At 38.3% G+C, this 16,978-nt stretch overlaps 2 protein-coding genes and 2 long non-coding RNA genes across 5 annotated transcripts in view; 2 read left to right on the forward strand and 2 right to left on the reverse strand.

Annotated features, from left to right (window-relative positions):
* LOC103938316 (putative glutamine amidotransferase GAT1_2.1) overlaps positions 1-3,294 on the reverse strand; it is a 30,577-nt gene extending 27,283 nt beyond the window's left edge. Inside the window, exons 1-4 of the mRNA XM_048584025.1 lie at positions 2,757-3,294; positions 1,749-2,509; positions 1,427-1,639; positions 925-1,122 (exon numbers count right to left, since the gene is read on the reverse strand). Of these exons, the coding sequence (XP_048439982.1) occupies positions 925-1,122; positions 1,427-1,639; positions 1,749-2,509; positions 2,757-2,844 (1,260 nt within the window). The 5' untranslated portion in view covers positions 2,845-3,294. The remainder of the gene's footprint in view (positions 1-924; positions 1,123-1,426; positions 1,640-1,748; positions 2,510-2,756) is intronic.
* LOC103936622 (G-type lectin S-receptor-like serine/threonine-protein kinase At1g61500) overlaps positions 1-16,978 on the reverse strand; it is an 81,121-nt gene that overhangs the window by 44,914 nt on the left and 19,229 nt on the right. The gene's annotated exons all lie outside the window — the stretch shown is intronic.
* Positions 6,467-7,627, forward strand: LOC125477126. Its single transcript, XR_007258317.1, has 3 exons — positions 6,467-6,842; positions 6,923-7,030; positions 7,132-7,627. It is a non-coding gene; the product is annotated as an uncharacterized LOC125477126 (long non-coding RNA).
* Positions 13,163-14,935, forward strand: LOC125477127. Its single transcript, XR_007258318.1, has 2 exons — positions 13,163-13,711; positions 13,875-14,935. It is a non-coding gene; the product is annotated as an uncharacterized LOC125477127 (long non-coding RNA).

Consider the following 16,978-nt stretch of genomic DNA (forward strand, 5'->3'; position numbering starts at 1 on the left):
ACCTTGTGAAAGTACTGGGCAATTGTCATGTCACGTTGTATCATCGATAGCAGCTCATTCTCGAGAAGTTGCAATTTTGTATCGTTCCTCTTCGAAAAGAGTGTAACAAAAGTGTCCCATGCTTCCTTTGGCGTTCTAGCATCCCGAATGTGCTCCAACATTTCTTCTTCTATTGTGGTCTTTAAAGCAAACATTGATTTGCCTGCTTTAATTTTCCACTTCCGCAAGACGCCGTTAGCATCTTCCGCTGCCGGTTGTGTAGCTTCACTACCACCGACAACCTCCCACAAGTCTTGACCTTGAAGGTAAGACTCTATACACGTTGCCCACGTGTTATAGTTTTGGTTGTTGAGCTTCTTGATTCCTCCAACAACTTGAAGATCACCCATCGTATCGGCAAGACTTTGACTACACCGAGCAAGCTTGAGTGACTACCGTGCAGAGTAATACACTACTCTCGACACAAAGAAGCTCCCTCTCAAGGTTTGTGATAACCCCAGCAATAATCTCAAGAAATCTTTTCTGATGTGGAAGATCAGTCAAAACTGCAACCACAGAGCATACTCGGAATTTCAAGAGACTTTACAACCAATGCTCTACCAAGAACGATCCCTGACCGACTTGGCTCTGATACCAATTGTTGAATAAGAAGAGTATCCAAGATAACTCTAATGATCCCAAGAAGAAGAAAATAGAACACACTCTTAAAGAAAGCTCACAAAACAAACTAATTAGCAAAGCTTTTCTTATTTAGCTCTAGGCTTTGTTTTTCCTTGGATGATTTACAATGCTTGAGGACTTGGGTATTTATAGCAAACCAAATGAATAAACTAAGATTATTTATTACCACACAAAACACATTAATTGCACCTAATTTATTTTTATTCAACCATGCCTAACATTGCCTAATTTTCCATACCTAACTTTGACATTGATTTTCAACATGTAGAAGGTCAACAGATTAGACAATTGCTCCACTGACATTTTCCCCATCACATTCCTTGCCATTCTTTCTCTCTCCTCATTCAACTTCAATCTCTGTTTATAGGAACCTGCATTTCTCACTGTTGCACCCATTTGCTTCAGTCTATTCTCCTGCTGTAAGCTCAGTGCTGTGTTCGACTGCAGATAAGACAAAAACAACACTTTAGTATCAAAATAAAACACATTAGTATCAAATTAAAGTTTCCTAATGTAAATAGCACACCCGAGTCTCACTCTCTCGATCACCTAGTGACCAAGTATCCGTGTGCACCCACCCTTGGATTGATACCAAGGTTAGAGATTAAAACACTAAACGCACATCTATTGTCTCCACCGTTAATATCGCATTTCACGAATAAATGATCATGTATTCTTTGGTCACCTAGTAACAAAAAGTTAAAAAGAATAATATCAAACGGTTGGTAATCTATCAGAAATTAACCTCAAGGAATTCTGCACCAGCTTCAAGTTCAGATTCTTTGATTGGATGGAGACCACCTCCTAGGCCTCCTGTGTATATGTTTCTTGCAATTGAGAAACTTCTAACAATTTTCTTTCTCCTTTTCTCCATTTCCCCATCCAGCTTCAAAGATTGTGGTACTGAAGCTGATCTATTAAGCTTGTTCTTGTAAGCAATTGCTGCCTTCACAAATTCCTACAAAATCCGTTAATACATTAATTCCTCATTAATCCATAATTTATGATTACAATATATTCTATACACAAACAAAAAAAGTTATTGAAAAATTAAGTAGCTAAGAGACCTGATAAGCAGATGGGCAACCATGGTAATCAAACTCATCAGAATCTGGTCTCCTCATTCTCTCTGGATGAAACTGTAATCCCATGATAAACTTACCTTCCTCAGGATTATAAGCATCTGGATCGTAAAACCCTTCAATCAAACCATCTGGTGCAAATGCCATTGGCACAAATCTCTGTGCCAATTTCTTAACACCTTGATGGTGATAGCTGTTAACCCTAATCTGCATCTTCCCTTCTCCTGATTCCATAGACTCGTTAAACCAATGGTGCAAAGGAGTCTTCTCCACCATATTCACCACATGCCTATGCCCATCGTAGTCTTCATAATTTATATGCTGCACATACACACCATTTTTTTTATCATCCAATTTGCTGAGCTTTTTCGAGAGCTCTCTCTCGATGTCTTGGTAAAGGGTTCCTCCACATGCCACGTTCAAGACCTGTGAGCCTCTGCATATTCCCAAGTAGGGTATGTTCCGTTCGAGGCAGAGCTTCGCCAGCCTCAGTTCGATCGAGTCTTTTTCTTTGTCGATGACTGTGTCGCTTGCATGGAGCTTCCTGATATCTTCCAACTCTTCCGGTGAAAGACCTGAGACGTCAACCTCTGACTCATAGAGAGACGGGTCAATGCCTTCTCCTTCGCAGAGGAGGACTCCATGGATGGGCTCGAAGCTATCCAATAACATGTGCACCCCATTCACTCGGGGCACGATTACTGGTACTGCTCCATAACCTACTATAAGATCAAGATGGTATTCACCTAAAATCACATACAAACGATTAATTATCAGTAAAACTGTGCATTAGGAATTTAGGATTAGAATAAAAGCGTTAAAGAAAGTGGTGTGTTGGCCTCGTATATAAGATTTTTGTTTCAACCCACTGCGTTTCTGAGTTCAAACCCTTCTTCTTTCCTTAGTTACAGTAACACCGCTCGTAATAAAATGTTAAAAATTTATGAAGAAAAGAAGATGAAATTGTTATTGTTATGGAAATTGAGAGCGTACCCACAAAATCTACGAACTTGTTCTTGCGAAGGGTACGTCGAGAGACGATGAGGACGCGAGGGATGATAACGGAGAGATCAGAATCCATGGTGGTGGGTGCACGATCAATGTAATTGTTCTTTGATTGTCTTGATTAATTTAATTATTTTCAGGGTTTGAAAAGAAGAAGACGAATAGAAAGTAGTAAAGAGTCTGAATTGCCAAAATTAGAGAAGAAGAAGATAAGAAAGCCAGAAAAAGCGCTATTTAAAGAAATTGGAAGAAGGAGTACGTTGTCTGGGCCGCATTCATCTCTACAGTTCCCAGGTCAGTTTGTTGGAATTTATTTTTTCACAAACGATTGTGCCGATTAAATTGTTAGTTGTTGGAGTAAGAGAATCAGTACGGATCGAAGCCGCATCCTTAGCATTTGTTGAACACTTTTAATAACACCAAATTGATCAATTAAATGAAAAATATTATTTCTATTCCTATATTTATACACATACGATTTACCTACCATCGTAATTGTATTTTGATACACCAATCATCATAATCAACCAAAAAAGGAAAATAAATAATTACATTATTTCCCAAATTTTGATAAATATAGAATATTCGTAAATAAATTATTATATGTTATCCAAATTCTTAACAAATTATTATACTGAGAAAAACTGCTTTTATTAGAATTTTAATAAATAATTTTCTTGTAAGTGGAGTGATTAATCTAGATTAGTATAGAATCTCATATGTAATAAAAAGAAAATTAGTAGCTTTGAGAGCATTTGCACTTGCATTCGAGGTCGTGTGTTAGAATATCTCTCCGTATAGTTTAAAGTAATTTAATGTAGATTATCATATCGTTTGTAAAAAGAACAATAAATTTCTTTTATTGGAATAGAAAAGCATATCCGAAATTTTGCTAAATGTAGGATGATTATGTAAAATAAGTTGTCAAGCATATCGTGGAATAAGTCTCACTCTTACGTATAAGAAATACAAAATTTATGACTCAATCACAAAGGCTATTCTCCTATACACAACCACGGCTGTCATTTTTCTGAACGAAATACCGAACTAAAAATTACAGAATCGAAAATGAAATTAGTGAAACGAAAATATACCTAAATTGTAAATTACCTATCGAAATTTAAATTTTATCAATAACTTGGTAGTTAAATTTTATCAAAACTGAACCGAAATTTTTTATTGTTATAATTTTAAATATCTAATATTATTAGGGTAATCTCAACCATACACATTTAGTCATCTCGTGTTTTTTTTTTTTTTTTTTTTTTTTAAATTTCTAACGACTCATTCTCTCTCTGCCTCTCGATTCACTCTCCGGCTCTCAGGTCTCAGCCATCATTAACACTCAGCGACACATCTCAGTCTCCCTCTCTGGCCATCTCCTCTAACTGAAGAAGTTAAGATTCCAGTAATCTCAAAAGCTATAAGTTTTATTAATTACAAGTGTTTTATCCTTTTCATGTACTACTGATGGCTGCCATCACTTGTAAGGTTTCATAACATGTTCGAATTTACTGAAGCGATATTTCGTAAGCAATACAGTTTAACTGTTAGTATGTAACATCTAAATTATCTGTTAATAAAATTTTCCTTGTCAACTGAAAGAGTGAATAGATAATTTTTGATCTCGTATCACACTATAAAATCAAGGGTAATGATATAATTTTGCACAATTAAATTTTTTTATTCAAACCTCACCCACATCTCATCATAACATCTCTAATTTAAAAATTAAATAACTCAATTTTTTTCTCTATTTCTTTCACAATTTCTCTCCAATTTCTCTCTTTTCCATATATTTTTTTTAAAATTATTTTATTTTTGCACACATAATGTTTGAGCTTCGTCTAGTATTTAATTAAGCGGACCATGGCGGTCACACACGTGACACGTACACTGTATAGAGTGAGTGGAAATCCAGCAGCCAAACTTGACTGGTTCTCTCTTAATTTGGATGAATGAGAAATTAATGCATCGATCAACATTAAGAGTAATTAGCTAATTATATTATAAAAAATATCCTGCCACAAAATGCATGCACGGTGATAATATATACACACACACAAACCCTTTATGCAAACGAATCTCTATTTTTGTCAAAAAAATAGGGATTAAGTGTGGGGTTCACTCCACAATGAACATCAACAATCCGAACCGTCTATTTTATAAATCTCGATTTATAAATCATCCTTGCAAAAATTCATTTTAATCCGAAACCATTTGCCTATTTAATTATCAAGATAAAATTTCATTGTCTCTTATATAACAAATTATTCGTTAATTTCTTCGAACCCAATTATATGTTCTAAACATTTCCAATTTGGCTAATATTTTGTAAGAATGATTTATGAAGTGCAACTTGAAAAATAAATGGTTTAGATTGTTAAAGTTCGATGTAGTTCAGATCCCACAACTAATTCCCGTTTAAAGAAAAAAAAATAAAGATTTCTTCCCTTAAAGGTTCCCCCCTCTCTCTCTATATATATATATATTATATTTCATTGATGTTTGGGGAAGTTGGGACTTGAACAGATGGAAATGCATGCAAGTCGTGGAAGCGTGAAGATCGAGTTAGAGGCGTTGATGAATGCCGGGAATGAAGGACACTTGGCTTTCAAGTTTTGCATGGATACATTGAAATTAAGTTGACAGGTTCAACTAAGACAGGTCAAAGCTGAACAGAAGCTGACTGGTAAATACTTTAACCACTACTTTGGAACGGGATAATTTGACAACTGGACTGGCATGCATGGATCTCGTATTCTGATGTGGACGTATCCACTTTGCAAGACCATTCTATTTCTACTAGTATGGAGTTAATTAAAATACGTTTTCATAATGTAACTTCGAAAATATGATACTTAGCACTTAGCAGGAACTACATACATGCATACTTGGAAATGAAATCGGCGTCTAAACACGTCCAGAACTTTACTCCTTGCATAATTTGGCAGATATTGAATTTTATTACAAAAAGCTTGAGCATTATTATTAGTAGTCTATTTATTCATAAGTAGTAATACAGTTTGTCAAGTTTCTGATGTGAGATTGCATTTTTCAACACATCCCTCACAAAAAACTGTTTTTAGTAGATTACACTTGCAACCAATTCCACATCGATAAATATACACTTGTATTATAAAAAAAGATAGCTGTCAAACTTCATTGATCGCGTGCTTAGTTGTAACTTGTATATGGCAATCTTAGGTAAGCACATTGTCTTTACATGTCCTCAACTGAAGTCGGGCAAACAATCCACACTAAAACATGTTCTACATGACTGCCTTTATAAACAAATACACGTAATATATATTAACATTATGTCTCAAAAATTTCTCTGCAAAAATAAAAGTTGTTATGGTCTGCATAATTTACGCAGTCATGTATCTATACATTTTTCGGTTTTAATGGCGAAAATTTTCGAAGTATGAATTTACGCCGTGATTTTAAAGATGAAGTTGGTACTGGTACTGAGTGAGGATGTTGTAGCAGCAAGAAGCAAGAAAACTAATCCCTTCTGCAGCAGGGTTTCACACAACACTTGATTCCCTTCGTAAATAAATGGATTAGGGGTGGGCACGGGCCGAGTTGGGCCCAAATTTGAAAGGACCGGATCGGACCCGCTTTAAAATGGAATGGGCCGTGTAACAACCCATCCCGGAAATTTACGGAAGAAAATGGGTATTTTTATATTTTCACTAAGTTTGAGGATACCTTCCTTTTTAAAATTTTTTTTGAACCTTATTTGGTGAGCCCAAGGGGCCCACCCTTGTTTTGTCCCCCCTGCCGTGTCCCTCCTTTCTTCTTTCTTCTTTTTCTTTTTTCTTCTTTTCCTTCTTTTCTTTTGTTGTCTGCACCTTTTTCCTTTCTTTTCGAAAACTCTCTCATTCCTCTTCTTCTTCTTCTACCCGTGACAACCACACACACACACACACACCCACAGCTACACCTACTCGAGGAAATCATCACCATCATCGCCATTGAACTGCTTTTCTCTCTCTCTTTCTCTCTCCCCTGCTCGCGGTGCCGGAGTACGCCGAGCATCTCCGGCGAGTTTCATCGTTTTCCGGTTGGGTAAGCCGTGTTTCTTTCCTTTTATTCATATTAGATGTTGGTTAGATGTGGTTTTTGAACTTGGGTTCTTGATTTCCAAGGTTTTGGAGTGTTTTGGCACGGGTGAGTGCACACCCAAATTTCCGGCGAGCACCGTCCCTTTCGAGGCGATTTACGGCCAAACCACGGCGAGTTGGCCGGCGTGCGAGGTATCAATCTCTTCGTCTCACTGAGTACTACAACTTTCCTTTTTGTTTCACCTAATTTCATTGAGTATTGAAGAAGTTATACTCATTTGAATCTTACCCAGTTTCCGGCGACCTCAGTGACTTTCGAGGTGTTTTCCAGCCAAACCACGGCGAGTTAGACGTCGTGTGAGGTACCATTCTCTTCCTCTCTTCGAGAGCTACGATTTTCATTTTTGAATCACTTGATGTCGTCGAGTATTAACAAAGTTATGGACGTTCAAAGTTTGTCTAAATTCCGGCCTTCTTCTCCGGCGTGAAACCCAGCCCAAGAAAACACCCAGGCCTTCAGGCCGTTTCCTTTCCCCACGGGCCTTAGGCCCGTTTGGTCTCTGGCCCAAAACCCTAAACCTTTTCCTTTTTATTTTTAGTTTATTTCTTTTAAAAACCCAAAAGGCCTTAGGGCCTTGGTTGCAGCCCAAACCCATATCCCCTTTTTAATTAGGCCTTGGGCCATGAGGTTTCAAACCCAAACCCACTTTCCTTCTAACCCAAATCCAACCCACCTAAAACCTAAACCCAATTACCCTAACCCAAAACCCTAAAGCCCAAACCCGTGACCCGTTGACCGTTGACCCGGTCAACGTTGACTTTGACCGTTGACTTTTTGGGTTTTCGTGCGGGACCCCTCCTAGGCTAATTTCGACGTTCTAAACCCGTTTCCGATGTCCGTTTTCCCAAATTCAATCGTTTGAGTAGAGTCTGACTAAATGTATCATTTATGTGCTTAGGGGTGATTATCTGTGGAGTTTCCTTCTTTGCTAGATGGCGTGGCTTTTCGACGGCGAAGTACTGTGAGTGGACCCCTTCTAAAAATGCATGTTTTGATAGTAGAAATGCATACATGAAAAGCATGATTTGATGAGTATTTTTTATGAAACGTTTTACGAGATAACATACTTACTGAGGCTAGTTTGAATTATTACTATTTTTCCTATAACCCATGTTCTTGTAGAATATCTGATGGATGACGATATGATATTTAGAACATGTTTAGAACACCTCTTTATAGTATAGATGATGGATGACTTTATACTATGAAGTTGATCTTTAAATATATGTATGTTCACTGGTTTTGTACTTACCTAGTGGTCCTTTCCGCTACGGGACGTAGGGATAGATCCGGTCCGTCCCGGGCGACGGTTTGGTGTTGGCATAGGGCCTGGAGTGTGTTTTCCTCTGACCGTCTGCTCAGAGACGGGGAGCCGGCATAGGGCCTCAAGTGTATTTTCCTCTGACTGTCTGCTCAGAGACGGGGAGCCGGCATGGGGCCTGGAGAGTTGTATCGGACATTCACTAGTGTTTATGATATTTACATGTTATGATTTGAGATATTGCACGACATGCTAGGTTTCGGAAAACCTATGTTTATCATTATATTTGTGTTTTCATAAAACCTGGGGGTTAGTATGTTGATACTGTTTTATTATATATATATCAACTTGGTCCACTCATGTTTGTTTTGCGCCCCCTTCAGGACTTAGAATCGAGGCTTACAATCCCGACGTCCAGGCACTTCCGCATCGGCATCTTCGAGTCCTCGTGGTGTAGGACCCACTCCTTTGTCTCATTCAATTTTATATTATTTTCTTCTAGTGTTCTAGGTTAGAGGTGTGCTCTGAACACGGTCCATATTTGCATATTAATTATTCTTTTATATTCATAAACCTTATTTACACCTTTGTTTTCAGTTTTTACACTCAATAAATGGCTTTCGTCACCCTCGGGTGTCGGCCAGCACGTGCCTATCCTGGTATTCGGGGAATATCGGGGTCGGGGCGTGTCAGGCCGAGTATTGAAATTTCTGAAGTTGGAACTGGACATAACCCAGCCTGTTTGAAACAGGTGTTTCGGGCCAGGTCCATGGGTCCAACAAAAGGAAACAACGTTATTCAAGTCTGTCTTCCTCCGACGCAAAACCCAAATGCCCAGCAACAATTGAGCTTGGCCTAGACGATCATTTCGCTGATGAAATGGGAGGCCTCGCCTGCCTATTCCAAGAGGCTCTGGATCTCCATGTTTGACGTCACGTGCCTGCTCTCTTCGAACTTCTTGCAGACCTCCGCCGCACCGTTTAGCATCGTCACGTCTCCGGCGAACGACTTCCACGTTGCTTGTAGCAAAGCTTTGTACGCGTTCAGTACTTCTGCTCTTGCCATCTCAATCTCTCAGCTCCGCCCCTCTCAGTCCCCTGTCTCTTTCTGATCTGGACCGACTTCTCTTGTTTAGACCCATGCGCCATCTTCGTCCATCTGAGTGAGATTTCGATAAAACCAAGGGAGAGACTGAGCATATTACGGTCAGAAATGGAAGGATTTGAAGAAGTTTGGTGATGTTCTAATTAGGGGTGAGAGAGAAATGAGAGACGTGCAGAGAGTGAAAGAGAGATAGAGAAGGGGTGAGAGAGAAATGAGAGACGGGAAGAAGTTCGCTGGACTTGCAGAGTGAGAGAAATGAGAGACGTATGAACTTGGTGGGTTTTAGTTTGAAATCGAAGAAGGGGGAAGACTTTGGAAGCTTGGGAAGGTTTCATTTTGTATAATTATATTAGAAACAAGTCCAATGAAACCAATTTCATTGTATTGTCATTATAGGAATGGGCCTATTCATTCATTCAAATAGGTGGGTTTCTATTCCACCAACAGTGCCATCCATTGCATTATAGAAATGGACCGGTCCGGGGCCCCGTGGGTCTGAAGATTTGGACCTAGCCCTCCCCGTTTATTCTAACAAAAAAATTGGACTCGCCCCAAACCATGATTACCCGTCCCGACCCACGGGTCCTCTACCCGTTTGTCCACCCCTAAAATGAATGGTCTGATCCTTGATATGCCTCCAAGCTGCACCGGCTCTTGAGCTTGACCATGAAGAACGCAATATTTCTGCATTTTCTCTGGAATAAACTGGTGCATTTTCCCAGTAGTTGCAAATTTTTTGGCATACCAACGGCAGTAGAAAGCTCTTGAATAAACCGGTGCACAGGAGACGAGGAATTACTCCGCCACTGGCTTGTAAAGCTGTCATCAAGTTCACGTGCAGCAGTTTCAACTTTTTCTTGATCATCTTCACTATCAGCAACTTCAAGCGCATCTAAATCAGTGTTCGCATGGTAGGAACCCTGTTGAGCAGGGTAAGCTTCCTTTGGTACAGAAGTGGTCCGGAGTAGATTCAGAGTATTGTATTTCCACATTGGCATTTTCAGCAAGATTCAGCTCTTCAAGACAACCATTACCTGCTTAAAACATCAAACCAAACAATTATTATTAGTTCCATTTCATGGGACTAATATTTGGGAGTAAGGACAGAGGTGAGCTAGTGGTGTGAACCTGATAATGCCTTGATTATTCGAAGAATTCCAGCAGTCCCGAGCTCGCACTTTTGAAGAGACAACACTTTCAGACAACATTGAGAATCCAAAAGCATTGATGATAGTGCATTGTTACCCTGTGTTCATAGTGATGAAATGGAATTAATTAGAAATGTATCGACTACCCTTTTTGTCTTGGTAAGATCCAAGAAATTCTCGTAGCAGAAACTTGATTCTTAGACTAGCAAAGAGACTAATGACAACATTCTTTCAAGATAAAGCCCTTAGACGGATTTGGGCGTACATGGTGAAGAATGACAATTCAGGTCAAAAGTTACACAAATTAAGTGGAAGGACAAAGGACATGTAAAGGCCAGAAGAGAGTTAATGACAAAATAATCTCATGCAGCTCCAACAAAAAATCTCAGGTTTATAAAGGCAGCATATCTTCATGTATTTGTATATACAAATGAGAGAACAAACCTTCTCCGTGATAGGATTTTCCGAAAGGTTCAGCTCAACAATGCCACAAATCATAGAAGAATTGGTGCTTAGTCTGTGAAAATAATTAGACGTCACTTTACATTTTGAAAAGTCAAGTTTCACAAACTCTGGAGTTTGGCTGAACAATGACTCAGTTAATAGTAATGCCTCATCCTGAAAAAGAATATTAAAATAAACAAAATTGGAAGAAAGCAGTAAGGAGAATATGCATAGTGACGGAAGTCCAACAACAGTGAGAACCGAGGAGTTAATGCAAAATGACAGTGCACTCACAATACCAATACAAGTTTCCCGAAGACTTAATCCTGACAAGGACAAGGTTGCAAGGGCTATCAACTACAGACTGTTTTAGACTCAGTCCATTCAGACTTAATTTTGAAAATCTGCATAAGAAGGAAATTTGTATATTCACCCCAGTTAGTGGATGGAGTAACCTATGCATACTGAAAGAAAGAATGATTTTAAGTGAATCTAAACCTTTTCAAAGTGTCAAGCTTGGAAAGTAAATTAATGATGGTATTTCCATGAATTGGGTAGTTATATCCTGTGGAAGGAAAGGAATTGAGACAACCCGATAATTGATGAAAATAAAAAGTCCAGCCAATAATGTGTATTGCAATTATGAAATGTCAAGCATACCTATACAAAGCTGCCCAAGCACAGAATCAGAATTCAATGCCTCGGCAACTTTTTGAATTGTTCTAGACGTGACAGAACAGCGCTTTATGCTCAAGCTGCAAAGAGCTACAAAGCAAAATAAGCAGAGACTATTCAGCGTTACTTTGAACAAATTCCATTCAAATAATTAAATGTACCAAGAAGCATATATGCTACTAAACATCAATAAGAACAGAAACAAATAATTTAAATGCTTGAGCTCAATGAAAGCACTTTACCCTTGCAATTTTCCAAGATAGTGGAGAGGCAAGATGCACATGTATCAGTGAGAGGATTTTCAGAGATATTGAGCACTTCCAATCGAGCAAATGGCAAAGGGCATTTGCAAATCTGAAGATTGAAACACAGAAAATGGTTGTGGACTGATAGTGAGTACAAAAAGGCCTTAACATTGTCCTGCTAACAGCAAATTTAAATATATAGTTCCTGACTGAAATAATCGCACTGCATATAATAAACCTACAAAAATCCATTATCCAATAGACTTCGCATCATGAGTGTTGTTGCTAAATTTCGATAAGATAAGAGACAATCGGCAAGTTATTGATGGTTAACACGTCCCTTGTTAGTTCTTCCAATTACATAGGTGGAACTTGAAAAATTACAACCTCCTTTTCAAAGTTCAGACATGGAGGAAATTACACAGATGAAGTTTCAGTCTTAAACTGGCTACAAGGAAATTATTGGTTAGCCATTTTTTCTGATCTTAAACCGTTAGACTATACAATAACAGCTCAAATTATAATAGCCTGCATTAGGAGCTTAGAAGGTTATTACTACAAAGATGTAAACTCCAGATCTCCTGCTTTGATAGGATTATTCTGAAAACTTACTGGGATAGAATTAGATACTGGGGAGCTCTTTGGGCATCAGTTCCTAATGAGTTCAGGGATAATTCTCGTTCTTATACGAAGATGGATGTGTTAGCAGCTGTAAAATGACTTTGGGTTAAGGTTTTGATTTTTGTAAGATAGCCCTGTTTGAGGTCTGATCTAGTACATTAGGTTTGATCTTGGATGGTGGATTTCTAATCCACAATAAAGCCATCTGGCAACAAACAAAAGGCGGAGAGAGTCAAAGTTCACCCTTGCTTACAGTCTTTCTTGCATGAACTTAATACATGGGAAAAACATGTATATGAATCATTCAAAGAAGTCAGCTTAAGCTTTAACATGAAATTTTTTGCAATGTTAGTTAAATACATGAACCAAAGAAGTTACACCAAATCGGTTGAAGTGGAGATCCAACGTCAATCCAGCAGATTTTTGGCATGATGAAGTGATTACTTGTTGCAGTTTGTTCATTGTACCATTTCCTGGGAAACAATGAGGCCAATAAACAGTTAATACTGCCCACAATTCCTGGGAAAATGTTTTAGTAAATGAAAGAAAAGGCTGCTAAATACTTTCTAGTCCAGAAGCAACACTTTTGAATCTAAATAAGCGTAGGCTAGAAATCACATGCTGTTAGTATTACCTAACTCATTGTGAGAAAGGTCTAGCAATGCAAATGTTTTATCGGCATGCAGGGCATCCAACAATGGCATTAATGAAAAGTCTTGCAGTCCACAATCAGACACATTAACATCATCATCTGAAACCCGAAAGACAAAAGTATGAGTTTATCACTCGATTTTCCTCTAGCCTTACCTCCTGCTCATAGAGTTTCTTAAGCAGCTTCATATTGGGCGTCACAGATGACTTGTAGCAGCAATCAGTGTATAGTTTTATCAACCTCTTTTGAACCCATCTTGTGTCGGTAACAGGTAAAATTGGATTGGCTATTAACATAATGGAAAGAAGTTGGAAAACAATACATTTCCTTTTAGAATCTTTTATGTTATTGCTAGCAGAAACTATTAAAAAAACAAAAAATATACAACTTTAAATCTAAAATCATGAATTTCAATCAGTGTATAGTTTTACTGTTGTTTGATTTAGTTATCAGCATCATTCATGGTATTTTAGTGATTCACTACCCGATTAATAAAACCCATATTTTAATTCTTTTAATTTTATGGATTTTTGGAATCTGATTTTGGTTTTTGATGTTTTCTCAGCGATTGACTTCTTTGGTGTTTATCTCACTTCTGTCAAATCTCTTTCTGAAGGCTGCTACAGATGCTTGATTTGTTCAAGTCGGCAACAACTGCAGAGGTAAGCTCTCTGATGAAATCATCTTCTTCACACTTTATTTCTTTTCTTTTTACATATGGCTAAATTTTTTTCCTGTGAATTGGAACTCAAATCGGAATTACACATTAGTAGAAACAAATTTCATGAATTTTATATGCGTGTTTGTGTTGGTTCTGTTTTTTAGCTCCAAGCAAATAAGTGGAGTGAGCCCTGGGGCACCCAAGTCCAGCGAGTCGACTAATTCCTGGTCAAGCCTGGGCGTCGCACCGGCCTTCAACGGCGCTGTTTTCTGAAATACTCTTCACGTCGGTAAGCAATTAAGACTTTTGGTTCAGTTTTTATTATGCTCAATTTTGTATATGAACGAAAAAAAAACTTAAATTAATTTGGGGTTTTCTTTAGTTCAAATATGGGGGTTTTGTGATTTTGGATTTAGAAATGGGTTTTATGTTGAAATTTCCTTTTTGTGATTTTGGATTTAGAAATGCATTTTCATTTGAATTTTTTTTTTTTTTTTTTTTTTTTTTTGTGAATTTGCGGGACTTGCTGGAGGGAATTGGGTTGTCGATGAGATCCAAGGGCGGAGATTGGGATGAGAAGAAGATACTGAGATGTTTTCCAAACTCTTCAGCTTCATTGAAACACTGTGACTCTCTGTTTTCTTCGATGTGTGCAAAGAGAAATAGGCGGGGTGGAATACCTGAAGAGATCAAGAAGCATGTCGTGCACTGGAACAAAGATACTTTCCTCTCCACTTCTCTTGCAACCCATATCCACAGTATACTCTTCCTCGATTCCCCATAATCTCAATGGCGGTAACATCGTTCGAGCATGTTAGCTTCAGTTCCGGATAGCCGCAACTCTCCGGCCTTCCATCTCCCCAAAAGGGAAATCCCACTTGTGTGATGTCTCCACAGTGAAACGCGTTACTATAATTTGTGTACGAATCAAAGCTTGAGGACAAAGGAAAGTTGATGAAAACAAAGAAGGCGAAATGGGATGAGAAGAAAAGCCAGGAATTCATATTTTGGTAGAAATGAAATGAATAAAGTAGGTTGTGGTTGGAGTAGGAGTTGGAGTGACACTAGGTAAAAGGAAGGAACTAGAGAGAGAGGAAAGGAGCTAGTGACGTTATAGGACAAAGCTTATTCAAAGAAAGGAAGTTCACCCAAAACAAAAAGAAAGGGATGGGACAAATTATGAGTACTTGATGTTTTGTTGACTATTTATCTTTCTATTTATTTATTTTTATTACCTGCAATATTTTAAATTAATTTACACCAAGAAAGAAAAATACTTGAACTCAGAATATAGTACATTAGGAAAAAAAAAAAAAAAACTTAAGTTGCCAAGGCAAATCATCACTTGCATCTTTTAGTGTTTATACGAAGATATTTGGAGCTGCGAATTTGGGTTAAGGTACATAATAGGTCACTTATAATTTGATACCAAACTCACTATTCAAAAAAATTTCATCTACAAGTATAGAGGGAAGGGAAGTGATAAACAAGGAAACACACACCATTTCTAATTTCTCACATACTCATGTTAAATCTTATTTGTTTCTTTCGGTTTGATTTATCCAATAGATGCTTGTCGCTTGGAAATTCATATGCAATATGCTTGTCGCTTGGAAATTCATCCAGCACCACCATAGAGTTGTTTTTTCAAGTAATGGGGTACCGCCAATCCACTCATTTTCAAAGGTTATGCAAAAACCCTGAAATTCAACACGGCTTCAATTCTCTTCACTGTTTGTCATAATAAAATCACGTGGCGTCGCAAGATGCATGAAGCGGGCACACTACCTTGGTCCATTGGTCTGGGCCACAAATGCAAATGTTTCACACATTTTGTGTTGAATATATATTTGATTGCTGGAGGGGTAGTAGGAGTGAGTCACTCCTACTGTGTTGATTCATTCATATATAGAAGAAAAAAAACAAAACAAAAATCAAATGCATACTTGATTATTTAGATTGCCTCAAAAACCACAGATTTGTTCAAGTAAAATACAGGGTTTCTACTGTATTGATACCAATGTAGTAGAAGAATCTGCCGGGGATTTTGGAGGAGAAGACAAGTAAGGCTTGGGTGGTATCTGCAACGAATCAACACTCCCTTCCAACATCTCTATCACTTCCTTCATCGCTGGCCGGTTTGAAGGATCAGTTTGTATGCACCACAAGCTCACTATGATCATCTTCCTCGCTCTTACTTTGTCTTCCTCATTCGTAACACTCTGTAGACCAAGCTCTTCATCTCGTTCAAGACGCTGGTAAATCCAATGCGGAAAATATATTTCACTTGTATTTTCAACTTCCGTGTCGATGTTCCTTCTTCCTCCAACCATCTCCGAAAGCATCATTCCGTAGCTGTAAACATCAGACTTGTGCGAGACCTTTCCAAAGTTTCTAGAAAATAGTTCTGGAGCAATGTATCCTATTGTACCTCTAGCTTCCAACATCGACACAATGCTCTCGTTCCTGTTGCATATTTTGGCAAGGCCAAAATCCGAAATTTTTGGGGTAAACTTTTCATTGAGAAGAATGTTGTGAGGCTTGATGTCAAAATGCAAAATTCTTGTGTTGCAACCACGATGTAAGTACTCCAATCCTCGAGCAATACCGAGTGAAATTTGATCCAGAGTTTCCCATCCCAAGTGATGATGATCATTCTTGGGATTACTTGCATTAAATATGAACTTCTCGAGCGATCCATTAGGCATGAATTCATAGATCAGAGCCCTCTTCGAACACTCAAAACAGTAGCCCAACAAGGAGACGATGTTGACATGGGAAGTTCGACTAATGGCTGCCACTTCATTGATAAATTCTTCTCCATCTCCTTTAAGTTTGGTCAAGACCTTCACTGCTACAAGACGGCCGTCCTTTAACTTTCCTTTGTAAACAGCACCATAGCCTCCTTGTCCTAATTTTTCTTTGAAGGAGTTGGTCATTTTCTTGACCTCCGAATAGCTATGCCTTTGAACTTGAAGCGGCCCATGGCTCTTTAGAAGGGCCTCAACAATTTGATGTTTTTGGATACGCTTGTTCCAAAAGAAACAGCAGACAACAACTAGAACGACGACAACAAAAGCTGCACCAACTGTTAAAGGAGAGTTAAATTTGATTGGAGGTATGTTATGCAGAGCAATCAATGGACTTTGCTAGTGTGTTTAAACACTTGCTCATTCCGTGATTCTTAGAAAATTAATCCAGAGGGATTGGAGAATGATTGATTTCCGTCCTTTGGTTCTAAAGCTTGTCCTAGATGAGTATCCATATC

This window comes from the organism of the source record quoted next, unplaced genomic scaffold, assembly GCF_019419815.1.
Source record: "Pyrus x bretschneideri cultivar Hongxiangsu unplaced genomic scaffold, Pyrus_bretschneideri_v1 Contig20, whole genome shotgun sequence".
NCBI lineage: Eukaryota > Viridiplantae > Streptophyta > Magnoliopsida > Rosales > Rosaceae > Pyrus > Pyrus x bretschneideri.